A 26,084-nucleotide genomic window follows, 5' to 3' on the forward strand; every position below is an offset into this window, starting at 1 on the left:
TGCAAGGGGAGTATTAGACAGTTAACGTCCAAGTCAAGTAGTCTGAATATAACTCCTAATCCAACAGCAATTGGTTAACTGTTTGTAGTCTTATGTTGTATGTAGGATTCCTAGACTTGGTTGTCTCTATTTTGTATATATCCCTTCTTCGCGTATCAATGTAACACTGTGCAAGAAATAATACACTTCAAGTTCTGACAAATACCGATCTTTATGTTTAATTAAGTTCAAACTCCGATAATTTGCAAGGAAGTTAGGCTCCTTTGAGTCTGAAGTTTGGGTTTTGACAATTTAGATTTGAAGTTTAGTTGTGACCGTTCAAAATTTCAAACCCAAATAGTCTAAAAAGGAAGAAGAGGAATATGAGCATTATAAAATTTGTCAAATGTACCAAATTTTAAATGTTCCCTTAAAAGTTGCTAGAGTTTAAATAGCATTTTAAAAAGCAACTACTCAGTGCTATTTCAACTACTCCTAAATTGAGGGTAAATTGATCCTTCTTAGCAAATTTAATATGATAATTTAAAATAAAGTAGTGACGTGGTATTGTCAATTTAATCGAACTGACGCCACACTATTTGTCTACAATGAGCCTACTTGTACACATTTTAACTACAATTATCAGATTAGTTTGACCAGGAAGAAGATTATTTATACATTAGACCTCACTTGTACTGAAATAACTAATAAGTGGTCATTTGGTACGCGGACAAAATTATGCAGGGATTATAGCCCTGGGATTATAATCCTGGGACTAAATAATCAATTATTTAGTACTTGTTTTTTATTTGGTTCATTGGATTAAAGGCGGGATATACCATGTATAATCCAAAGCATGTGCTTGGTATTAGTTATACCACCTAGGAAATGAGATAATATTATCTAAGATTGTGGTATAGTTTTATATCGGGACTAATTAGTAACTCAAACCAAATATGGTACAAATTCAACCCAAAAATTTAATACCGGTATATCCTGCCTTATACCACCTACCAAACGACCCCTTAGTCTTTCTCATTTAAACGATAGTCTTTTTTTCCGCCAAGTACCTACTACTTCTCACCAATTAAAGTATAAGGCACAAAGTATTTAATTTTTTGTGTAATTTCGAGAGTCAGTTGCATCTTGCATCCTAATGTATACTCCAATTTGTGATTTGCAACATATCCTATTATCTTTAATAATTTGCACCATAATCCCTTTATTTTCTTGCAAAATAAATAATTTGCAATTTATTAAATTGAATTTAGATACCGAGGAAATGACATAAATAGTCACTTATGTTAGAGGTAAGTTCAAAATAGTTTATTAAATATACATTTGAATAGATTTGCAATGTATTTATTTGTTTTGTCAATTTTTAGTGGGCTGGTGTAATCCTTTAGTGATGCATTTTTCAATACTGTAGTTTATGGATTTGACGTAACTTCTCTCGGTGTTTATGGTTAATTTTTTTTTATTTTCATAATTCACATTAAATCTAATCGCTACAGTTTGTTAAATAAAACTGCATACTTTTAACTAATTCAAAGAACCAAAATTTACTCAAAAATATATTCAAGGGACTAATCAGAAAAACATTAGCTACCATTGTCATTTTCTCCGAAATACCCCTTTAGTGTTCTACATGTCCAAAAGGCTTTCTATTTGCTTTACCAGACTATATAAAACGCGGGCATCAGCTTCTCAGCTACGCTAGCGGGTTTTCTATAAAAAAGTACCCGCGTTTTTTTTTTGCTTTCGAAAACAACCAATTCGGCAGTTATGCATTTTGCTCAGTTTTGTCTAGGGTTCCAATAATCTCACTATCGTCCAATCCTCACAAAAAAAGGCGCAACTTCCCTGCTTTTGAAACTCTTCTAAGTTTTTGGTATTTTTAAAAGAAGATTGATATCCTTCCTCCTGTGATAATGAAGAAATCCAAGAGGAATGCAGCCATTGTAGTGTTGTCATCAGATGATGATGATGAAGACTTGTCATTGAAGTCCAATTTCACCCAACCCAAATCAAAATCGGTATCTGTTCCAAGGAAGAACCCTAAAAGGGTTAAAACGGTGTCACTTTCGGCCTCATGTCCTCGTTCATCTAAAGATGGTAGTGTCTTCGATGAGGTAAAACATCGGATTCGTTTACTTATATTATTATTTAGTAAAAATGCTACTCCCTCAGTTTTAATTTGTTTGCCTGGCTTTGACTTGCACTTAGTTTAAGAAAGTATTGAAGAATTTTGAATCTTGTGGTCTTAAACTAAAGATGTGTAGAGTGTACTTGTGGTATTAAGCATTCCATGTGAAAAGTTGAAATTAAAGAGCTGCCAAAAAAGAAAAGAGTCATTCTTTTTGGAACTTACTAAAAAGGAAAGTAAGACAAACAAATTGAAACGGAGGGAATATTCTTTTACTATGCTTTTGCATTTGAGTGAACGTGAGTAGTACAAACTTGGAAACCAAGCTTCGTCGATTTAGCAATAGCAAATGTAAAGTAGTGGCATTGGTGAGGGTGCATCCATTGCTTTCGGTTTGATCTATGCATACATTAGTTAAAAATTGGTAAGGATATGTTTATGTTAAGGTCAATCTCATTTGGAATAAATGAGTAGCAGGTGCAGTGCTATTTTGTACCCACTAGCTAAGAATTTTTAGTCCACCTCTTGTCTATAGTTTAAAATTGCTAACTACTCTTATTGTAAAGCTGAATTCATTGTGCACTGATAAAGATTGATGGGTAAAGGTTGAACTGCAAAATTGAGTCTTTTTGTTAAAGATGGGATTATCAGGTCAATATTCCACACAGCCTTTTTGTTTCTTGTTGTCTGATTGCGGCAAATAATTATCACTGAACGTTTATGAAGACTTTTTACCTATAGGGGTCATTTGGTTAGCATACTAGATAATAACATTTTCATCTACAGATGATTTTATTCGTGTTTTGTTAATACAAAGATTCCTATTACACATTCTATCTTCCATAATTAATACATCAATTCCCTCATAAGTTATGCTGGGATAATACTCCCTACAAAACACTAAAATAGCTATGTCGAAATTGTTTCTTCTCGTGCAGCCAAGCAAACACTGCATTAGTTATATGGAGATTAAGTTTTCTTATGCGGTCAAACCGAACATTGTATTACTTATGCAATATTTTATGCTGGAATATGCCAACCAAATGGCCCCTTATCAAAATATATTTTACCTCCAATCCCTGGATGCTTAAAAAGGGGTTTCACACCGAGGTCACATGAAGAGGCACAATCATAAATAGACTCAGTTGCTATGTTGAACAACTATAGAGCAAACTCTTTCCCGTTTACCTTACCTTATTAAAAAGGAAAAAAAAAAAAGAACAAACTTTTTTCCCAAATATCTTGTTTCACAGAGGTAAAAGAATGTATGTTACCAAGAAAATTTATAGGAGTTGGTTACAAATATACCTTGAATCTATGCAAGCTCAAGTGAAAAACTCCTGGGCTTTACGGAATATATTTATTCAATAGTCTTTTTTGGGGACCTTGGGTTATGTTTGCTTTATGGTTTAAGTTCTCGTGTCTTGTCTAAGCTAATTGTATTGGTGGTTAATGAGCTATATTCTCTATTGTTTCGGGATACACACTGTTCTGCTAGTTTTTGCTTTGAATACCTCAGATATTATAATGACATATGGAGAACCTAGACAAAAGTATCGCCTTCCAGGAAGATAGTGAATAAACTGTGGTAACAGAAACTTTGTGGGTGCACAAAAATTAACCAACAACAGCAGAGTAGACCTTAGATATGAAAAACATTTCCACCTCCTAAAAAGCTCTACTGATTCCCCCGAGTACCAAAAATAAGAACGAAAGGATCCACATTTCTAGGAACCTACAATAAAATTTAGAAATCAAGAACAAACCTGAAAGGAGTAGAAAATGTATTATCCTCCCATTAGTATATTGTTATCTTCTTCTTTCCAACATCTTTTTGTTGTCAACGAGCTGGATGAGCTCTAAAGCAAGCCTCAACCCGTTACAGCAAGATAAACTAGCAAAGCATGCGCAAGACAGTATAAAGTAACTTAAAGATTTTCTCAAGTAATTATGTCTACTGAAAATAGGCTAGTTTCATTCATCTAGAATGCCAGGTTTCTCAAGGAGAGGGAATGTTTGACCCAAATGCCTTCCAAACTTCCATTAAAGAAGTAGCAATTTTCTAAAGAAACTAACCTTGCCAACATGTATAACTGATTGCAGATGAAACGGTTTTGTGAGGAGTTTGATGACGATTTCACAGGCATCAAGGTATCTGCTGGTATGCTAGTTTCATCAGATTGGTTATAGTATTTATTTGTATTAATGTCAATAATGAACTGGGATTGGTTTTGCCTCTCCGTTTTTTTGAAGGCTTCTGACCGTGTTGGTGACAGTATCTTTGTCAGTATAAACATTAGTTTGTCGTAGGTTAGATCTTATTTACATATCAAACATTTCACAACTTTTTCACCTTTCTTATACATCCACGTTATCAGATCTCATTAAAATGGTCTGCTGAATTTGGATGTCTTAGTTTTATCATTTCGTTTTGCAGAGTAAATTCATTAAGTTTTGCATGCAGTGGAAGCTTCAGTGTGATATTATACTCTTGCTCATGATGCTATGATCTTTCAACTTAACAATATGATACTTGCTATTCCTTAAACTCGAATGGAAACACTACCTAAGATGCCCCGGTTTAGCAATTGTTTTTACTCTGTTTTATTAAGTCTTCACTTTTTGGGTGATGTTTTTCCCATTTTAAAATGTTGGATCCATACCATGACGCAAGTATCATCTAAGTATGCAAGGTCTTTAGACTTCGTGTTGACGATTCAGTTGGCAAATGATTTTTGGCCTGCATTTACCGTGAAAATTCCTCCCTCAACTCCTTCTGATTTTGTGATGTTTTGATTGCCAGCACATGTCTTCTCGATCAGTGTATTTATTTTTCCTGTCCTCCCATTCCTCCTTCAGCTCTTCCTGATTTTGTGATGTTTTGATTGCAGCACATGTCTTCTCGAACAGTGTATTTATTTTTCCTGTCCTCCCAACCCCTTTGTCTTCAGTTAATCATCATTGTCAAAAGACTAAATTGTGTGAAACTGAATCAGGTCTTGGAAGCAACAATGACATGTGGGTTGACAAACATAAGCCTCATTTCCTGGAAGAGCTTGCTGTTCACAAGAAGAAGGTAAAGAGCTGTATGTATTTTTCTTAGTCTTCTCAGATGTGAAGTTTTAATGATTGTTTCCTGTGCTTGATTTTGCAGGTCGAAGAAGTGAAAACATGGTTTGAAGAGAGACTAAAAGCTGTAACGGTACTTAATTAAGAATGTCTAAAAAGCCATATTAGTGTCTTTCTTTTCTCAGACTTCTGATATTGTGACAAGACATGGTCATCAATTCCTGGTTCAGCCGGGTGAATATTGCTTTTCTATTTTTCTTCTCCCTAAAATCTTAATATAGTTCATTGTTTCTTATTCTTCGGTAGTGTTCTAAAATTGTTGTAGAAGATATTGTAAATAATTACTTGTTGTTGCTTTGCTGAGGAGCCTTGTCTAATGAAGGATGAGTGGAGCGTTGACTATAATCAATAAATGAACTATGGCTAAATCCCGAATAAGTAGGGCTCGGGCACATAAGTTTTCTGTATCCATTTTGCTTTATTCAGTTCCATTTCATTCACATACTAAATAATTTGTCTTCCACAATGTGGTTTTTCTAAAACTAGAGGTTCCATAATCTTACGCATATCCTTGCATCGGGATATGCGTCTTTAACCAGAACTAAAACTGTTGCAAACGTCAGATATAGTACTGTAATAACAACTAAGCATTTATCTGAAAAGTTAGCATCGCCTATAGGAATCCTGTGCTTCCATTGTATTTTGTTCTTAGCCAAGTCTGCAGTAACTTTAAGATTTTTGACCTTCAATCATTATATTGTTTCGCCTAAAATCGGTGCATAGTCTGTTAAAATGCACTCCTTTTGGGTTTGTTGCGTTATTATGCTCCCTTGGGAAAGAGTGCTTGTCAGTGCACACACAAAGCAGTGAGAAGAGTTATTAAGCATACACATGCTCAAATAAAGTTTCTTTTTTTGTTTCCCTGTTTGCATTGCGTTGCCTGGAACCCCGGGGGGGGGGGGGGGGGGGGGCTCATGAGTGCCGAAACCGATTTCGGTAAGATGATGATGGCTCCTTCGGGCGCATCAAGCTCTGAAGATCCAAACTGGACGGAAGCCCTGAGATCTTCTAAAGGGCAGGGAGAGACTTCAGAAAGGGAAAGACCTGGCAAGCACATAAGCTCGATTGGGCCTTACTCACTCAACAAGGGCAGAAACTTCACTCGCCGAGGAAAGAAAATCAGGAATTTTTAGGGAGAAGGATTTCTATCTGACAGGACAAACGAAGAAATAGGAAGGGATGGTTCTTTCATTCCGTTGATAGAAGTCTAACTAGAAAAAGACTCCCTATAGTCCTGGGTGTCTTCCAGTGGTCTTCTAGCCTTAGAAGAAGTCGTGTCCGGGCATCTGCAACGTCCTCCTTTGATATTCTAATCTTTTGGGGGGGGGGGGGGGGGGATGTACTTGGGATTTTACCACAACTTATGGACATCAGGTGTGTTCTTGGTTGCCATGCTTTGTTAGCAAATCAGGAATAAATTTTTGTTTCATAGTTCGGAGTTGCACCTGCTTGATCCCAAAAAGAAGTTTTCGCTTGCCCTTGTAATTGCTTAGACATGTAAGTGGAAAAGGTAAGCAGTTTATGGTGCTAAACGGGAAAAAGTTTGATCCAGGAAATTGTTATTGGTAACTTCTTCCTGTCTGACATTTAGTGTCCGTAATTTTGAGGGTTTAGCCTTTCCAGGTGCACATGTTTTCACGGTATTATTGACATGACAGGTGTTTTCTGCACTCTTCAGACTTTACATTTCCGGAACTGAGATTTTTCCTCTGCTGGATGCAGGATGATCATAATAATGTTCTTCTTGTTGCTGGACCTTCTGGTGTTGGAAAAACTGTATGCCACTGTTTTCTTTACTCTTTATTTAATTTAAACACAAATGACGTGGGACAATTTAGTTTATCTGAGAATTCTGAATTAGGTGTGCCATGTTTTGAATTTTGTCTTACTCCTTTGACGTCATCTTCTAGGTTACTATCCATGCTATTGCTTCGCATCTTGGTGTCACAATATTCGAATGGACTACGCCTACTCCAACAATTTGGTCAGAACATTTACATAATTCTAATTCAGGTACATATTCATGTTTGCATTAATGGTAAACGAAGCTGCTCCAAGCTATCAAGTGTTTGTTCAGAATATTGGTTCCTTCATATTATCATTTCACATTTCTTCTTGTGTTGATCTAGGGTTACAATACAGGTCAAAACTAGATGAGTTTGAAGGTTTTGTTGAAAGGGTGAGAAAGTATGGATTGGCTTGTCCAACCTTGAAGGGATCGCATGCTTCGGTCATACTCTTAATTGACGATCTTCCTTTGGTAAATGGAAGAGCTGCATATGGAAGGCTTCAAAGGTGTTTGAAGCTTCTTGTGCAGTTAGTCCGCATTCCAACAGCCATAGTGATCACCAACTATGACAAGGATGACTCTGCAGACTTTAGCACAGGCTGCTGGGAAGAACTCCTTTTATCTCTGCATAGTGCTGGTGCTTGTAAGGTTGCGTTCCTGGATAGACTGACTTTGGATTTTGCATTCTTTAAATCTGTTTATCTTGAATCAATGGTCAAACACCTCCCTATGAGGATGAAAACATAATAAAGTAGCTTCCTTGGCCAATTTTAAGCATTTTGACCTGCAACTCCACCCACAGCCTGCAGGCGAAGGGCAAAATAGCTCTCTCTCTGAACATTAAAGGTTCTTTTCTTGTCTTCGATGATAAAATGCCAGGGGAGGAAGCTGTTATTCCACATTTTAGATTCTAAGTTACTGAGTTTGTCAATTTTTTTAGGCGAGTTCATGGTTTTCAGGTCAACTTCAACCCTGTCACTGTCAATTCAGTCAAGAAAACACTTACAACTATATGCAGAAAGGAGAAGCGTGAATTTGGTGCTGATACGATTGAGCTAATAGCGAAAGCGAGTGGAGGTGATATCAGACATGCAATTACTTCTCTGCAGTATCTCTGTCTGAAACCACATAGAAGGCCTATTCTACCTTCAAAAGAAAGACTGGATAATGCTAGTTATTTGGATGATGTGTTTTGTTTGCCATTTGGAAAAGATGAAAATCTCTCTTTATTCCATGCATTAGGCAAATTTCTACACAACAAAAGAGAAAGTGAGCACACAACTGCCTCAGGTACATCCGACTAAACTTCATTCTCAGGATACATTGAGTTTGCAGTGCTTACAGAACTTAGTAACTGTGTGCTTCCACACCTCTTCTACAGTAGTGACAAATTACTCCACCTTTGCTAGTAATGCTTCCTCATGAGGACTGCATATCTGTTTGAATGGTCGAATCTTGCAATCTAGGGTTGTCTTTTATAATCTGCATGAGCAATACTGTATTGTCGAAGAGTTTTTCAATTGCTAAATGTGGTTTCATTGCATGTAGACACCATTCAAATAAAGTCGTTAAGCAGATTCGCTAGATGTAATAATGAGCATTGTTTAAGAATGACTGATTTGAGAATAGGTGATTATCCAAGGAGTAGTCTCCCAAGTGATGGTGGTAGGAAGAATATAGAAGATTAACCTTCTGCCATATGTATGAACTTACAAGTTCAGATATGTGAGGTTTCTTCTATTACAAGGTTACAGCTCTGCTTTGAACATGTTATCTTATGCCCTTCTGTAGTAAGATATGAGAATTCTCTGCCAAGTGAATAATTGAGAGAACCGCCTTTGGCAAAGCCTCTGATACAGACTCATTTTTTTGTAGATAGAGACGCATTCCTTTTGAAGGAAAAATTTGTGAGATTTCCTCTTAAAATGGATGCTCCAGAAGTTGTTCTTTGTCAAGCACATGGGCAAGCGAGGACTCTTTCTGATTTTCTGCATGAAAATGGTAAATTTTCTTCTTAAGTTGGATGGGCTTTTCAACTAATCTGGTCCTGTTGTTTGATTTTTGCATGTTCATGATTTGGAATGAATTTGGGGGGTTTTTTTTGGGGTGGGGGGGGGGGGGGGGGTGGTGGTTACTGGACTCAGTTTTTTTTTTTTTATTTAAACTCAACCACCAAAATCTGCCATTCTGTGGCGTAATGCTATTTCTGGATCATATTTGACTGCTTTGTTTGTGAGCTATATCAAAAAACAATAGATTCAGCACCAGTCCCAATAGCTTGAACTTCTTCTGGTCTTCTTAGTTTTTCATCTGCCTTTGTGCTGAATTTTACCAGCAAACTAAATGTTAACAGAGAATGTGTTTTTTGATCTTCTTTCCTAAATTATAGGAGAAATAACTGCTTCTTTTATTCAGCTTGCATTTACTACCTAATAGATTGTTCATGAAATGGGGTAATTAAGACTTATAGCTACCATATCTGTGCATAGGAATGCTTTTATTTTCTTTCTTCTGTGCATAGAATGTAGAATATATCATTGTCTAACATGTAAGTGGGTTTTTAGAGTCACCAAAGCAATAAAAAATGCATTAATTCAAATGAAAATTTATTTAAGCTTAAGCTTTCTGCAGAATTACTTCTCTAGAAACTTGGCTGATGCATCTGATAAATGATCCTTGTGTTTGTCTGCAGTTTTAGACTTCCTGAGTGAAGAAGCAATAGATGACGCGTGGCTTGTGGCGTCATATTTAAGCGATGCGGATTTTCTTCTATCTTCACTTAATGGACATCTATCTAGAGACTATGGAGCTGAGAACATCATACAGTCAGCTGCTGCTTCAGTTGCTGCTAGAGGAGTATTATTTGGGAATGCTCATCCAGTGTCTTCCAGGTACAATGGCATTACCTGGTCTTTATATAAAGCACCTAAAATCATTTATCACAAATTCCCGTGAAAAAGCAGGTGGCATGCTATTCGACGTCCAAAACTGTGGGAGGCTGAACAATCATCACGCCGCAATAAGGTAAGTTTCTTGCAGTCCCGTTCTCTGCACTTTGCTCTTGATCTTGTTCACATAGCTTCTTAACATGGATTTATCTGGATTAAGTCCTGAAGTATAATGTTCTCCACTAGTGTAGTTGCTTAGGAATCACTACTATAATTTCCTAGGGGTCGTTTAGTTGGTGCAGTAGGAGATCTAATCTCGACATAAAATCCAGCATTATGTAATGTAATGTTTGGTTGCTATTTTTGTTTTCCTTGTAAATAATACATACATAAGTATGTGAAATCTATGTAATATTATGCGGGATGGAATGTAGAATAAGAATACAAACATTATAATGACAACTAATCCTCCTAATTGTAAACCTAAAGCTGCCTTTTTTTTGTTGATAATGTAATATATATTTTAAATTATACATTGTATACTAATTTGTAATTATACCAAACCAAACATCCAACATGAAATAATCCCTACATTATAATCCGTGCATTACTAACCTGGATTACTTATCTCTTAATGGAACGACCCCATGTAGTCCACTGATTTGGATTTTGATTTCATCCTAACCAAGTTGATGTGCTTGCAGTGTCAAATGCTGAGTCAGAGGGGTGACTTGTATAATAGCCTAACCATATCGGATCAGATAGTTATGGCAACCGAGTTTAGACCTGTCCTTAAATGGCTTGGATACAGAGCATCTGAAAGTTTCCAAGCAGACAACATGGTTGAAGATGACTCCGATAGCACCTGTTTGCATGAGAATAAGCTGGATATATCAGACGATGAGATAGAAGATTGCTAATTCGAAGCAGTGTATCAATATTTAGTCCGTGCTGGCTCCTTTTCACCTGTAAATTCTGTACATAGCTGAAATGATGTAATTTTTGGAGAGAAAACATACAGCTAAGTTCATACCAATTGAAGTAATTTTTTGAAGAGTGTAGGAAATGGTGACTTCAACCTCCGTTTTAGTATGAAGCTACTTTGATCTAGCTCACCAACCTATCACTTTACAATAAAGTGAAGACTACCCATCTAGGAAAACAAGGTTACTCGATCAGAACTAGTAAGTAATTCTTTTGAAAAAATCCACGTTTCCTTGGAGCCGTGTTTTAATCAAATTATGACACATGCATTGCGATTAAAAGTTCCTCAGTTCTTCCTGGTGCGCTAAGCATCACTTTCCTGTGGAACTTTAATAGGAGAACTATGTTGACACAATAGTACTATTTGGTTACTAACCCAATTGGCATTGAAGAATTGAATCTAAGATTTTGTTTAGTTAAATCTCACGAGTTATATTCCAGGAAAGGAAAAAGATAATCTCACCGAAGGAATATATGTTTGTTTTATAATCTATTTATTCATTCATTCAGGGTAAAATCCAAGTGACCTCACAAAATTGGAGACGAACAAAAACGATAGATCTCACAAGTTTGTTTGGTCAACTTGTGTAGTTGCTAGTAGTCTAGAATACGTTCACTCCACCCTTTTTTCGAATAGTAGTTGTCTAGTAGAGCAAATCTAATTTGCTTATTAAAGACACCAATCCCCGAAGACTGGATTTTCTGTATACAGTACTATATTTTGATGCGGTACAGGGAAACTCAGATCGAGCCTCACACTCGTTTAAGATACAAGTGAAACCAGTGAGCACCCGATTGAAAACTACATATAATGTCAACTTTCGCAAAACTACTCCCAACATGCAATCCAAAAGGAAAAATGGAAAACACTTGCAACTGTAGGAACTGTTTTCCGAGCAAAGCTAAAACATAATTCAAAAATCCTAATATCTTCTAAAATGCCAAACGCAACCAATATCATCTACCTCCATCAGCAGCCATACTTACACGGCCAAAGATTGCTTAAAAACTGTAATCATCTCATTTGCACTCTTAAGAAAATCTGCATTTCCAATAAATTACAGCACATACTGGAAAACCCTCTAGGCTGCAGGAGGGGAAAACAAGTTTCAAGAACACATATATACATTTTATCTTTTGGCTGGCCCGACCACAAGGAAGCTTGCTCTGTATCTCTCAAGGTAAAATCCTCTTCATTTCATGAACCTGATCAGTATTTTTTGCTTGATTATATACCGACTCAAATGCATGTGTCCACACATTGGCAAAACCCGTCACAGCCTGAAAAACATGTGGCAACCCCATTTGTAGATTGTTCAATGTCATTGCCCTCGTTACACTCACCGCTTTGTCATACTTGGCCTTCTCATCCTCGGCTTTTGCTCTTATTGCCTCCACCTTAGCTCGTTTTTCGGTTACAGGGTTCTTGCTTCTTGTACTAGAGGAATCAGGTATAGAATATGGGCCATACTTGGACTCTAATGACCGAAGCTCGGAAGACTTCTTGTCAAGCTCTTTAAATGCCATCTCCGACTTCTTTTTTTGCTTGAGCTCTTCTGATTGCTGCACCACAATGGCATGGATAACAGTTAGTAGACTGTTGATTCCTTCCGATGCTACTTTGTCTGGAGCATTGTTAACTGCAAGATGCCACTCTTCACAAAGGGAGTAAACTGCGTTGTCCTGGTCAGTCTTATGTACTGGATTGTTGCCAAGTTGGAAGAGGCTAAGACGGAGCCAGCCAGTAAGGGACTGAATATAATCGCGGTGAGATTTCACTAGGTTGCAAAAAGATAGGTGCCATTGTTCCAGTTCAAGCTCAAGTTGTAGTGTTGATTGTCGATGAAGCTCAGAGGTAGGATAAGTTGATGGCACGGTATTGAGATACTTCAGCTGCTGAACTATGTGCGTTTGAACGTGATGGCACTCATACATGCTTCTCCACATGTACATCAATCTGTAAACCACAAACAATAAGGAGAAGGGAGACAAAAGAGAGAAATAAAGGTCTAAATGATTCTCGCAATACTTTCCTTTTTGCTGAAAATTGGAAAAATGGTTACTCAAAAATGTAACAGAAAACCACCCTTATTTCTTAAGGAATTAATAATTTGTTAAAGTTAAGATTGTCCCATGAAATATGAAGGAGCAACATTGAATTTCATAGCTTTATCCCAATGCCAAAGTCATGCTATTAATATTGCCTTTATTCATTTAGCAACAGAGGACAGTGGGCCCTTGTTTCTAGCTATGAATTGTCTTTAACTTCCATTTAGCACCCTCCTCTCCCTTCCCCTCCCCCACACACCCCACCAAAAAAAAAAAAAAAAAAAAAAAAGAGAAGGGTCACCTTAACTTCAGTCAACTATTGACCACTTTGAAAAATTAAAAGGCAGCTCTTGGTAAATGAAAGTCCCACACTTCAAAAGTACTGTAATAAATAAAGAGTTCTTCCTTGATGTTGACATAAAAAGCAAAAGGCAGGGATTATGACCCAATTAATACCAACTCTTCACCATTGGCTAATATAGGTGATCTAGTAGGAATGAATAAAATCTTGAAAGAGTCAATCTGCCGTGAGGAAGGCAGTCTCACTTCTAAGAAAAATCCAATGTTCTGATACTATTTCAGTAGAAATAAATGAAAACCAGAAGAAAAAAGAATTTATTGAGTTGGTCTTTTCACGGTTTTTAACAGTAAAGCAGACTGTAATACACTGCTTTTGTATATTTTTAGGTGGCAAAAAGGACAAATCAAAGACATACACCGAATCAGTTAAAGGAGTCAAAAGTTCGTTGCTCTTTAGTACTAGTAACTAGTAATAATGTCTGTGTACAAATTGCTAGAGCTGACTTTGACCCCCTCCCTCTTTGCTCATTTATTCACTGACCTATCACAGGCACAGGACCAGAACGCCCCAATCCCCATTGATTTACTACTACTTAGTAGTAAATATTTTCCAAGATGCATCTCTTCTCCTTAGAACAACAAACATTTTGGATAAAGAAAATAATACTTACCAGCAACTTATGTAACATTCAGCGTACGTCACAAAAATAAAAATATTTTTTTATAAGAGATGACCAAAGGGGGATGAGTTGGACTAACCCTTTGACCAGTTCAACGAGTTGTGGATAGAGCTCTGACTCCCTTAATTTGATGATTTCAGCTGATGTGGTCTCAATAGCTTGTGAAGCAACCATCATTTGTGATTCTAACTTCTCCACTTCCTTCTTAGCTTTCTCAGTCTTCACATAATCAGCCCTCTTCATCTCTAGCTTCCTCGCGTGGGCTCCCTTTTTCTCATGCTCCAATTTTAATGTTTCAGCATGCTACAAATAACAAACAAATTATACCATAAGAAAATAAATGATCAACACAATCTATAATTTATCAAAAAATGGGTGTTGTTAATTTACCTTGACCTCGAGATAGAGTTTTTTCTCCCAAGCATATAATCTCTCCACTGTAGAACAATGCGAAGCTTTAGCATTGTTAGCCCCATTCATAGCTTTGTTCATAGGATCATCACAAAATCTGCCAATTCCATTCCATCTTGAACTTGCACCAAACGACCATGAAAATGGACTCATCAACTTATCTACAAACAAACCCCAAGAACCAATTTTTAACATAATGAAGGGTTATAATAAGCATGCTGTACCGTGTGCAGTTATATGTGTACATTATTACATACCTGCAGATCTTTGTTCAGAAAAAGCACAATTAGGAACTTCCAAAAGCAATGAGAGTTGTCCACCAGCATCAGCAGCATTAAGAAAGTACTCATCAAGCTCTTTAATAATCTCCACCAAGTCTTTCCCTTTAGTAGACACCACCACCGCCAGCTCACTAGTAGTAGTAGTAGTAGCAGTCTCTTTACTAAACTGACTCACCACAGACGGCGGCGCCGCCACACTCGCCGCCCCAACCGTGGCGGTAACTGCCACCTCAGACGTAACAGTCGTCTCATCCCATTCTTCCTCCGTAACTGATCTTGAAGATGACGGTGGCGGCACAAATGGGTCCCAGAAATCCCAGTTTGATGCTGCCGGAGGCGGCGGTGGTGGAGGCGGCGGAGGTGGTGGTGGTGGTAGGGCGGAGGAAGTGGTGGTTGAGGTGGTTGTCCAGGATGTGGGGCTCATTGGGGGTGGTGGGGGTGGGGTGGTGAGACGCCGTGGTGGTGACGGAGGAAGTGGTGGTAAGTGGTGCTTGTGTGGGTGGAGATCGGTTTCTCCGGTAGCGAACTGAAGTAAAGCGGAACCAGTGTTTCTAAGTGAACGTAAGTACATGGAATGTGAAGCAGAGAAAGCTTGTCTTGATTTAACTAACTGTTTCATGTACCTCTTTCGAGCCTTGCATCTTGAGACTAACTCTTCTCTCTCTAATCTTGAATACCAGCAACCCATTTTTTGATTTGATTTTTCTCCTCTTCCAAACACAACTAAGAACAACAATAAAGAGCAAAGCTAGTACCTAAGACTCACTTTAAACTTTTTCCTTTCTTAAATTATCAACCATGTTCCATGTGTGTTGTACTTCAAAGACTGACACAGCAATTTCAGACCAAAAAGAATAATTTTAAAAAATAAAAGTACTCTTCTAGTCCTTTTTTTTTTTTTAACTTACTCTGACAGATCAAATACTGAATTTTTACACCAGCTATCCCCACTTTCAGAACACCAACAAAAATCCCATTTCAAAATTGAAATACTTTATAACGTGAAAAGGGGGATGGGAGAGGAACAAGAGGAAGTGACACAAAAAAAACATCAAATTTGGATTTATACAGAGGCAATAGTTGTTGGACAGTGTGCCAAATTTTTCTTATAATCTCACGGTGAACCAAAATGCCCTATTTGAGGATGTTTTACTATTTACCAAATAAGACATCCTGTTGTCACATGCATGTAATTTTGCAAAGCATGCCCTGTTTGAGGAAGTAAAGGGTAGTTTGGTAATATAGAGATTACAACGGACACGAGTCAATTTATATGGTAATAAAACTTGAGTATAAATTCCGGGGGGGGGGGGGGTGGGGCGGGGGGGGGGGGTTGGGTCATGAACCATGAATGAGATGATAAGAGCCAGAAAGAAGAGTGCAATTTGGAAAAATGGCATATTCATAAAGCCAATGCATCGGTTACGAGGTAATCTGGCTAAGGATAACGACCCACGGTAACCTTATTAGGCGTGTTTGATAGAAGGTATAAGCTGGATATCCTGACACTAATTTTTATATCATATTTGATAGAAGGTATAAATTTATTTTAGGATAAATTTATACCTTGTATCAAACATGGTAGAAAAATTAGTGCTGAGATATCCTAGTTTATACCTTCTTATCCCATTTATACTGGGATTATTTTATACCATCTTTTAGATGGTATAAAATAAAAGATGGTATAAAATAATCCCAATAGATGGGATAAATTAGTCCCGAAATTATAATCCCGGGATAATTTTGACTATCTACCAAACGAACACTTATAGTCTTCCCCTTCAGATTTTTTAAAAGTGCTATGGGGAGTGGAACACCTCTTCATTTTTTGAAACCATGTTGGTTAAGAGTGCCGATTAAAATGATTTGAGTTAATAAAGGTCTTTTGATTTAAATGATTTGAGCTAAAGCGACTAAAAAGCGAATCATATAATCCAACATCCTAACTCTTGATAAGTTTAATTTCTTTTTGCATTCTTTTATAATTTTTGACGTATTTAATAATATTTTTTTCTTTATTACGACTATATATAACATATCAGTAAAATAAACATTTTGACAAAAATTATCATGGATTAATTTGACTACATATCAGCGTAAGTTTTAAATAAGTTGAACCGAGTAAATCAAGAAGGACTGAAACAATCAATAAGCAAATTATTTTGAACGAATTAGACGGGTTATTTTCCAAAATTAATTTTATAATTTTGATATTGACTTTAAATTTGGAATTCATTAATATTCTTTGCATTAACTGTTATTTGTTTGCTAGTTCGGGAAATAAAGAGGTATTTACAAAGGAGAGTACATAAAAAGATTTTCTCCCTTCGTTTGAAATGAGGAAAGGAAAATATTATGTCCTAATTTGTATGAAGTGTTTGACTGGACATGAATCTTAAGAATGAAAGGAAGAATTTTATAAATTGTGGTTTCAAATAAGTCATAGGTATTCATATCACTACAAATCACCTCATTAAAAATAAATGCATATTTTAAATTAAATTGCTACTAAATATAAAAGTAGTGTCGCGTCATTCTTTTTTAAACCGACGAAATAGGAAAGTCTGTGTGAATTAAGACAAAGGAAGTATATGTTTACTTAACTACTCCCTCTATTTCAATATTAATGGATTTCAGACAATTTTTTTATGGTCCAAAATGAACATACTCCATCTATTTCAATTTATGTGAACCTATTTCCTTTTTAGCCCGTCTCAAAATGAATGATTTCTTTCCTAATTTGGAAACAAATTCACTTTATGAATGATTTACAGCTACACAAATATTCAAAACTTATTTTGAACCACAAGTTTCAAAAGTCTTCCCTCTTTCTTAAATGTCGTGTCCAGTCAAATGGGTTCACATAAATTGAAACGGAAGGAGTATTTTTCAAAGTCCAAAAATGTATTAATAATTTTCTTTTTTAAAATTAGCCTTCTTTTTGATAGGTAATATTGATTATCAAAAAAAAAAAGTGAAGAAACAAAAGGATAATATTGATAAATTACTTTTTGATTTGTCTTTAATTAACTTACTGATTATTTAAGTGACTACGTTCAAATATTAATATTTATTCCTATTTATTAAATTTCTTAATAAATATATCGGATTTGAATCAAAATTATTTCGTAGAGCTTTGTAACTTCTATGATTCTATCATGCATCCACACCCCTTAATACAGAAACAAATAGAAAGGTCATACTCTTATTTTAAAGTGCATAATAAGTTATACATCAGTATCATATTGGTAAAAAAAACCAATAAGAAATATCCAGTTTTGAAAATTTATATTTTGTGTATAAGTTACTGAGTTACTATATTTCTACTCATTCTATTGTTTTTTTATGGAAAACTGGCAACTCTTGGACATTTCAGCAAAATGATCGCCCTTAAAGGTCGCGAGAATGAACTAGAAAAAGATTAAATGACATAATTTAATCACATATGCTGTTTATAAAAAATAAAAAAAACTGTCTTGCTCGAATATCACCTAATTATAATACACTAATACTCCCATAATTTAGAGCCTGTTTGGAAAGCCACCTGGTAATTGGAATTGGTGTAATTACTACCCTAGTAATTACACAGCCTAGTAATTACACAGTATTATAATTACAATGACCTGTTTGTTTGTCATAATGTAATTACAGTGTAATTACAAGCGTGCTGTTTGGTTGCACAAGTGTAATTACATAGTTAGTTTAATTTAAAACTAAAATTTAATTATAAAAAATTTAAAATAATATTTAAAAAACATGTGCCTTTATAAATGATATTAGATTAGTTATTTAATAATACGTTGTTTCTTGAAAATATGTTAATTAATAATCATATATTTGTAATTAATATTGTAAAAAATAATAGATATATAATTTCAAATTAATAATATTTTAATTTTAATTGATTATAAAAATTAAAAGCATACCTTTTTTGTGAGAACGTCATGAGATTGGATGTTCGACAAAAAAAAAACATTTATAAATATAATGCCATAACACTATTCAAACGTTAGACAATAATTCTATCAACTGTAAGTGAAAAATAAACAACATACAATGTGAAATAACAAGTCAATAGTACTAAAGCAAATATTTTTAAAATCGAAAATATAACCTAAATTCAAAATCCGAAAGAATATTTTTAACATAATACTCTTATGTCAAATTCTAACATTACATAAGTAAGTTTCAATGTAACATAAGTAAATACTCCTATAATTCAAAGAAAAGGGAAAATATAAGTCAATAACCTCATTCACAACGAAATTTTACTTTAGTAACGTCACTTTTTATATGCCAAGTTTGCTAATGACTCATTCTTTCTAATATTAAGAGATGTAGTTTCAAAAATTAGAATATTAACGTGGTTATGCTAAATGAATAAAATAAAAAATTTTAAAAAAATATGAGCAATTACATGGAACCACAAGAATTAAAGGTTGGGAATGAGAAGAAAGGAAATGAAATATAAATTCTATAAAAAGAAAAATATATTTTAAAAAATACAAATGATTAAAAAGTAAAAATAAAAAAGAAATTAAATAATAGAAATAAAAATTTAATTAGAAAAGAAAAGAAATTAAAAAAATAATAAATTAAATAATAGAAATAAAAAATAAATTAAAAAAGAAAAGAAATTAAAATAAACTTAACAAGAAATAACTTGAAAAGTAACCCTGTAATTACAATGTGTAATTACACCAAATTTTCAGCCTCTTCTTGAGAATTGGAGAGTGTAATTACACCCAATTCACACCTAACTGTGTAATTACCTGATCAAACAAACAAGTCAAACTGTGTAATTACACCCAATTCCAATTACCTGGGTGGCTTTCCAAACATGCCCTTAGTATAAATAACAATAGTGAATAAACATTTTCCTTCAGTACAGTTATCCCCCTTTGCCGTTCGTGGAATAACAGGTGGTTTGCATGAGAGTTGAGACCGTGCGGTGAAAATTTTGGGAGGCTTAAGATGGCATTACATTCTGTTTTACCTTATAATAATAATATTAAATTAAATTGTTTTGCTTTTCATGGGGAAGTGTGACAGTGGAATAGAAACTGACACAACAGGCAATTATAAAATTGCACCGGTCCACTTTCATGACATTTTTACCCTCAGAATATTCATTTACAGATTATCTTTAGGTAAAACCCACAAAAAAAAAAAAAAAAAAGAGATAGAGAGTTTAATTGTTTCCATTTTTTTTCCTTATTTCGTTATCGAAAGAGAATCTGCCTCACTTCCTATTCTTTTTGTCCTCGTCCTCCTCCTATTTTTGTTCTCCTTTCAGATACTTTTACCAGATTCACTTTTCCCTTTAGAAATTGAAAAGTAGCAAATTGTTTAATATTATTTTTACTAGATTTACCATTATCTTTGCTAATTATATTTTTATTACTTATTCTCTGGCCAAACAAGAAAGACAAGTACTTTTCATTTTTTCTTCCTTATAATAATGACAATTTTGTCTCCACGCCCACTACTTTAAACTAATTTCACTCATAAAAAGTTGTTGCGGAAAAAAGTGAAATTTACCATTGCAAATTTGCAATATCTCATGTCATATGCGATAATGAGAGTTGTGCGGGTGATAGTACTGGTAAATTACTAGATAATCAGTTTTTACTCAATTCGTCACATGCAATGTGAAAGACCACTATTTATTTTGTATTTTTTCGGATATACCAAGTCGATTTCATTTGAATGGGAAGAGCAACAAACAAAATTAGATAAATCTCAATGGAGATTTCTTAATTGGCCCCGCATTAAAGTTTAAATGTATGTTCAATTTTTAAAATGAGGTCATTTTAGTATTATTTAAAGGGATCGGCCGCTCTACTTAAAGCTTGTTTGTAATATTTTTGGGGAATGACTAGGATTAGACGAGGTAACACGTGAGGAGACCTGCAAGCAGTAATCTAATTATTCATCCTTTGGCAGTTCTCTATTAATTTACAGATTAAAGTTATTAGTTCTATAGTAATAAATTCTTGCAAAGGTATATACAATTAAGATGGTCCTCATCTGCCAAGGATCAATTAAGATTTTATGATGATTTATGACTCATTTTTTGGAAGATTCTACTTTGATTCTTCCAACGTTTGAAAAATTAACTATTTCAGATGCCTCATTCCTTAAAAAGCTCTATAATCTATACTATAATTGATGTTTGATAATGTCAAAAGGATATAAAATGAATTCAAGATACCACTGTTACGAAGAGTATTTACCCTCTTTACTTAAAAACTCTATACTACAGAATATCAGTGGAGGTTTTAGCCAATTTGTGTACTCTAAATTATTCAAGTAATTAGTATTGTGCTAGAGCCTATATAGAAAATAAATTGAGATTGTCATTATTCAAGTAATTAGTATTGTGCTAGAGCCTATATAGAAAATAAATTGAGATTGTCTCAAATTTTATATTGTTGAAGTTAAGTTATTTTTGTCAAATCTTAGCTATTTTTGCTTGAACAACATTGGTTTTTGCGTTACTTCAAGCATTTATAGCTGAAGTTTAGCCATTTTTGCCTGACTTCAATTATTTTTTGCTCAAACTGCAATCATACATGGCCGAAGTTTAGTCATTTTTGTCTGACTTCAGCCATTTATGTCTGACGTTCATGCACTTATGGCTGAAATTCAAGCAAAAATGATCGAAGTCAGGCAAAATTTAGGCAAAAATGATTGACGTCCAACTATTTTTGTCTAAACTTAATGCAAAAATACATGTACTTCACTCATATATAACTTTAGACACTGCATAGCTAAAGTTAGGTAAAAATGTCTGAACTTCACTCATATGTAACTTCAAAAATATATGACTGTAATTTAATTTTATTAAGCCTAACTTTAGACACTGCAGATCGAAAGTGCTATATGTGCAAAAAAATTTAAAACATGAGTACAAATTAAATAGTGGTGTCAAAACAAGTTATCTCATGAAATTTTACCGTGAAAACGGGTGATTTACGAGAATGAAATTAGAGGTGGGTACTCTTGAACTTTTAACTTCACTTGTCCTATGTACAAAACTCTTTTTTTTTTAAAAAAAACTTTTAACCTCAAGGTTTTCCCATAACTAAAAGAGAGTCAAAAGTTCAAGACCATCATTTTCTAGGTCATTAGTGTAATTATGTATGAAAACACCTAATGCGGGCTAAAGATTACGGGCTTTCCCTCCGAGTCAGGCAGGGTCCAAATTCTGAAAGCCCATAAACCATGAACAAAATAAGCTGACGCAAAAAATGAAGGTTCGTTAGATCCGCCAACACACGAGGCTCATCGGGCAGCCAATCAGATAAGAAAATGCCCACGTCATAGCACGCATATCAATACATTCTCCAACAATACCCCACGCTTTTCAACTCCCAAGTTTATCCACGCGCCAATCACCTTGCAACAAATGTTCAGTGTCCTTAACGCGCTTATTGAAAGCGATTGGATAATCCTTTTTGGGTTTTCCCTCCAATATTATTATTCATAACCGGTGCCACTAAAAGAATAAAAAAACAAATTCGTTTCTTGTGTTCTTCCATATTCATTGCTTTATACTAAAAGTTCTCTCTTTATTATTCTTCTATATAATATAATCCTTGTCTTTCATAATTTCATTCATCTAGCATTGTGTCATAATACCAATGGCGGGACCAGTAGTGGATGCAGAGTATATGAAGGAAATAGACAAGGCACGTAGAGATCTTCGAGCTCTTATCTCCAGCAAAAACTGTGCTCCTATTATGCTTCGTCTAGCGTATGTGTTATGCAAAATTATCAAATGTTGTGTTGAAATGAAATTTTGATCTGACATAGTAATAAGGATACTTTAATTTGCAGGTGGCATGATGCAGGAACCTATGATGCTACAACAAAGACGGGAGGACCTGATGGATCAATAAGGAATGAGGTAGAGATAAAGCATGATGCTAACAGTGGTCTCAAAATCGCAATTGATCTTTGTGGTACGCTATTTAGCCTTGCTTTTCTAGAGCCTTCGCATAATTATAGCCAGTACCTCAGGAGATCTATTGATAATCTGCTGCAAATGAGTTTGTGTTCATTGATATAGATTGTCAATTAGATGGTTAATGATCAATGATTTTAGTTTAAGTACATGAATGCTTTTGATTGATTTTGGATGTTAACAAGCTAATTACTCCATGTTTTAGTATATCGCTCATGCTTAATTACTGTTTCTGAGTTTTCATTCGAAGATGGAAAGTTGATCATATCACTTTTTCTGTTATGAAATTCTGTTAAGGATTACATTGTTTATATGTTTAGTAATTAAGTTAATTTGTTCTGCATATAATTGGAGTGTTGCTTTATGTTGAACAGTTTCTTATGCCTCCTTTTTCTTTATATCGGAAGTGAATTTTTCTTCGCACCGTTACCATCATTCAGTTGAAAGCATTTTGGAGAAATTAGAATCTGTTTAATTTACAGTAGCCACTTAAACTGCTTTTCTATAACATGTTCTTTTAAGTGGCTTGAAGAATTTGTGTATAATGTATTATCTTCTCTCTGTTTAGCGTCAATATTTTTCTTTTCAAGAAAAGAAAAAAAAAACACAATTTCTAACTTTGCTCTAGATTAATACAGATTGGTCATTGTCTTCTGAATACACATCCTCCAAAGCCCATATTTTGTTTACATTAAGTGTTTCTTTTATCAGTTTAATCAACTTTGAGGCCAGCAATACTAGATTCTATCTTCTAATGCCTTTTCTTTTATGAGGAGTACAGAAGAAATTAAGGCCAGACATCCTAAAATTACGTATGCTGACCTCTATCAGGTGATTATACTTGTGTCTGATATTTGTTTTCCATTTTGGGAAGGTTCTACTTAATGTTAGTTGTATTAGCAGCAGTAATGCAGGGGAACAAAAATATTCTGGTTTTATGGATTTGAAAGTGTGCTTATTATTACCTTTTTATTTGGGACTGCAGCTTGCTGGAGTTGTTGCTGTTGAGGTAACTGGAGGTCCTACCATTGATTTTATCCCTGGTAGAAAGGTACAGAAAAGATGAAAACATGCCTCCTTTTTGTATTTTAATGTTTTAGATACATTTGAAAGACTCGTCTTTAATTAGTAACTTCCACCTTCCTATCAGGATTCATCAAGCTCACCAGAAGAAGGGCGCCTTCCCGATGCCAAACAAGGTTAGTCATCCTAAAAGGATGGCTTAGCTGATCTATTATTTGAATTATCCACATTATGCCATATTTGTTGCCTAATTATTGTTCTTGCACTATATTTTTGTGAGCAACTTGAGTATAAGCATTCTTGTTTCTGCTTCTATGTGGAAGTCAGATGTTAATTTTGGAGATGACATTATTTTAGTTTCTCTGCTAATTTGCACTTACCACATCATCCCCTAAACATGTTTCTACGTGATGATCCCATTATTTCAAAAGAAAATTCTGTAAAGGATCTTAATAATATATATATATATATATGTTCCTATTGGTGGGAGATCTTGAATGTTATGAACAATGACACTGAACTGGACTTGGTGATATCCTATTGCGAAAACTGTAAATATTGCCAAAACTGCTACCAGCTACCTTGTATTAATAAAAAGAATTGACATGATTTTCTGAGAGTGCTCTATAACTCAGTGCTCTGATCTTGAAACATCTTCTCAGCATATTGCATATCACATATCACTTATTCTTCCTAATTTCCTTTTAGGTCCACCACACTTGAGGGACGTCTTTTACAGAATGGGACTCACTGACAAAGACATAGTCGCATTGTCTGGAGGCCACACACTGGTATTATACCACATGGATCTGCATCTGGATATTGATATTTTCCACACATGAATATAATTCAGTTTGTCTTAAAGTTCCTCTTTCGTGTTTACTGTTGTAGGGAAGAGCACATCCAGAGAGATCTGGCTTTGAGGGCCCTTGGACTAAAGAGCCTTTGAAATTTGACAACTCATACTTTGTGTAAGATTCGTATATGCATGAAGCTCTTTTATATTTCACCATTGTTAAAAGAAAATTTTCATGACTACTTGCCTAAATGATACAATAATCTCTTAGGGAGCTTCTCAAGGAGGATTCAGAAGGTCTCTTGAAACTTCCCACTGATAAAGCTTTGGTTGAAGATCCACAGTTCTGCCCTTTTGTGGAACTTTACGCAAAGGTATATAGCTCATATTTCTGTATACGTTTTTAATGGTCAAGTGTTACAACACATCGTTTGAATTTGTTACCACAAAACATTGCAATAATGCTAGACGGAAAATAGCATAAAAAACCAGTAAGGCTGGCTAAATTGCTGGAAATTTATCTTTAATTAGTAAGCAAATGAATGTGGAATGATCCTATTAGAATCTTTCTTGCAACTTAACCAATATGCATGGCTAAGGAGCTGCACTATTCTTCAAAATTTCTAGCGGTATCACACAGATAATTTTTTCCTAAATCTCACTCAAAAACTTTTTATGTAATAGCTTATGAGCCCGTTTGGATTGGCTTATAAGTTGCTTATAAGCTGTTTTCAGCTTTTGTGAGTGTTTGGCTGGCCAGCTTAAAGTCATTTTGTGCTTAAAATAAACTCAAAAAAATAATTGGGCCCATTTGACTTAGCTTATCTAAAACAGCTTATAAGCTGAAAACAACTTATAAGCCAAAAAATAAGTTAGACTACCCCAACTTATTTTTTTTAGCTTATAAGCTGTTTGCAGCTTATAGGCATAAGCCCATCCAAACAGGATCCATATCTACTTATTTCTGTGACAGGACGAAGAGGCTTTCTTCAGAGACTATGCCGAGTCACACAAGAAGCTCTCAGAGCTTGGATTCACACAACCTTCATCTTGCTTCAAGTTAGCAGTAAAGAACAGCACGGTGTTGGCACAAGGTGCTGTTGGAGTTGCAGTTGCAGCAGCTGTTGTAATATTGGGTTACTATTATGAAGTCAACAGGAGAATCAAGTAAGCATTAGCAAGCACAAAAGTTCCAATTCATTCGCGAAGTCAACTGAAGCATATTGGAAACTGAATAGCTCCATATTCAATGGCATTAAAATTGATTGTTGTTATTGGCACCGCATGCAAAATAGTATGATAGTATTTCTTTCTGTTTTCATCAATAATTCTTGGGATGTGCTGCTTGCAGCTATTCAAGTGAAAATAACATGTCTTTAGTGGCTTTGAAATATCATAGGTCTACTTAAGCCTGGCAACCGGTTTGACCGGAACCGAACCAGTAACCGATTATAAAACCGGCTGGTTTCCGGTCTAAAAACCGGAACCTTTATATATTTACTGACTAATAGCATATACGTATATATATATATATATATATATATTAATTTATACTACATATACCTAAAATATACTAAGAATATACTTATATATATCAATATACTTAGGTTATATATATATATATATATATGTGTGTGTGTGTGTGTGTTTAAGTTATATG

The 26,084-nt window shown here is 35.0% G+C and overlaps 3 protein-coding genes across 4 annotated transcripts; 2 read left to right on the plus strand and 1 right to left on the minus strand.

The window, feature by feature from the left end:
* The first annotated feature begins 1,667 nt into the window (after positions 1-1,667).
* On the plus strand, positions 1,668-11,009 carry LOC132621229 (cell cycle checkpoint protein RAD17). 2 transcript variants are annotated; one of them, XM_060335411.1, is made up of 12 exons: positions 1,668-2,111; positions 4,229-4,286; positions 5,122-5,201; positions 5,280-5,327; positions 6,977-7,030; positions 7,165-7,267; positions 7,384-7,691; positions 8,003-8,333; positions 8,919-9,044; positions 9,736-9,934; positions 10,007-10,067; positions 10,636-11,009. In XM_060335411.1, exons 1-12 carry the CDS (start codon positions 1,911-1,913, stop codon positions 10,849-10,851), a joined length of 1,785 nt encoding a protein of 594 aa, XP_060191394.1. In that variant the 5' UTR covers positions 1,668-1,910; the 3' UTR covers positions 10,852-11,009. The 2 variants fall into 2 exon arrangements, with proteins under 2 accessions (XP_060191394.1, XP_060191395.1); XM_060335412.1 differs by having other exon boundaries at positions 2,022-2,111; positions 4,229-4,276.
* Positions 11,010-11,701: 692 nt separating this feature from the next.
* LOC132621228 (protein ALTERED PHOSPHATE STARVATION RESPONSE 1) lies at positions 11,702-15,737 on the minus strand. Its single transcript, XM_060335410.1, has 4 exons — positions 14,613-15,737; positions 14,335-14,516; positions 14,024-14,247; positions 11,702-12,872 (listed from the first exon to the last, which is right to left on the minus strand). Exons 1-4 carry the CDS (start codon positions 15,322-15,324, stop codon positions 12,092-12,094), a joined length of 1,899 nt encoding a protein of 632 aa, XP_060191393.1. The 5' UTR covers positions 15,325-15,737; the 3' UTR covers positions 11,702-12,091.
* Positions 15,738-22,170: 6,433 nt separating this feature from the next.
* On the plus strand, positions 22,171-25,817 carry LOC132623929 (L-ascorbate peroxidase 3-like). The gene is made up of 9 exons (XM_060338746.1): positions 22,171-22,395; positions 22,479-22,603; positions 23,387-23,436; positions 23,591-23,656; positions 23,756-23,804; positions 24,337-24,419; positions 24,520-24,599; positions 24,696-24,798; positions 25,398-25,817. Exons 1-9 carry the CDS (start codon positions 22,283-22,285, stop codon positions 25,593-25,595), a joined length of 867 nt encoding a protein of 288 aa, XP_060194729.1. The 5' UTR covers positions 22,171-22,282; the 3' UTR covers positions 25,596-25,817.
* Positions 25,818-26,084: the final 267 nt, after the last annotated feature.

Source organism: Lycium barbarum, chromosome 12 (genome assembly GCF_019175385.1).
Source record: "Lycium barbarum isolate Lr01 chromosome 12, ASM1917538v2, whole genome shotgun sequence".
Lineage (NCBI taxonomy): Eukaryota > Viridiplantae > Streptophyta > Magnoliopsida > Solanales > Solanaceae > Lycium > Lycium barbarum.

Coding starts and splice junctions, on each gene's coding strand:
- LOC132621228 (XM_060335410.1), bottom strand. CDS start 15,324: ATGGGTTGCTGGTATTCAAGATTAGAGAGAGAAGAGTTAGTCTCAAGA. Junction 14,248..14,334: donor AACTCTATCTCGAGGTCAAG/GTAAATTAACAA, acceptor TGTTATTTGTAG/CATGCTGAAACATTAAAATT. Junction 12,873..14,023: donor CTCGTTGAACTGGTCAAAGG/GTTAGTCCAACT, acceptor TGTGGTTTACAG/ATTGATGTACATGTGGAGAA.
- LOC132623929 (XM_060338746.1), top strand. CDS start 22,283: ATGGCGGGACCAGTAGTGGATGCAGAGTATATGAAGGAAATAGACAAG. Junction 23,657..23,755: donor ATTTTATCCCTGGTAGAAAG/GTACAGAAAAGA, acceptor CCTTCCTATCAG/GATTCATCAAGCTCACCAGA. Junction 24,600..24,695: donor TTTGACAACTCATACTTTGT/GTAAGATTCGTA, acceptor ATAATCTCTTAG/GGAGCTTCTCAAGGAGGATT.
- LOC132621229 (XM_060335411.1), top strand. CDS start 1,911: ATGAAGAAATCCAAGAGGAATGCAGCCATTGTAGTGTTGTCATCAGAT. Junction 4,287..5,121: donor AGGCATCAAGGTATCTGCTG/GTATGCTAGTTT, acceptor AAACTGAATCAG/GTCTTGGAAGCAACAATGAC. Junction 8,334..8,918: donor TGAGCACACAACTGCCTCAG/GTACATCCGACT, acceptor ATTTTTTTGTAG/ATAGAGACGCATTCCTTTTG.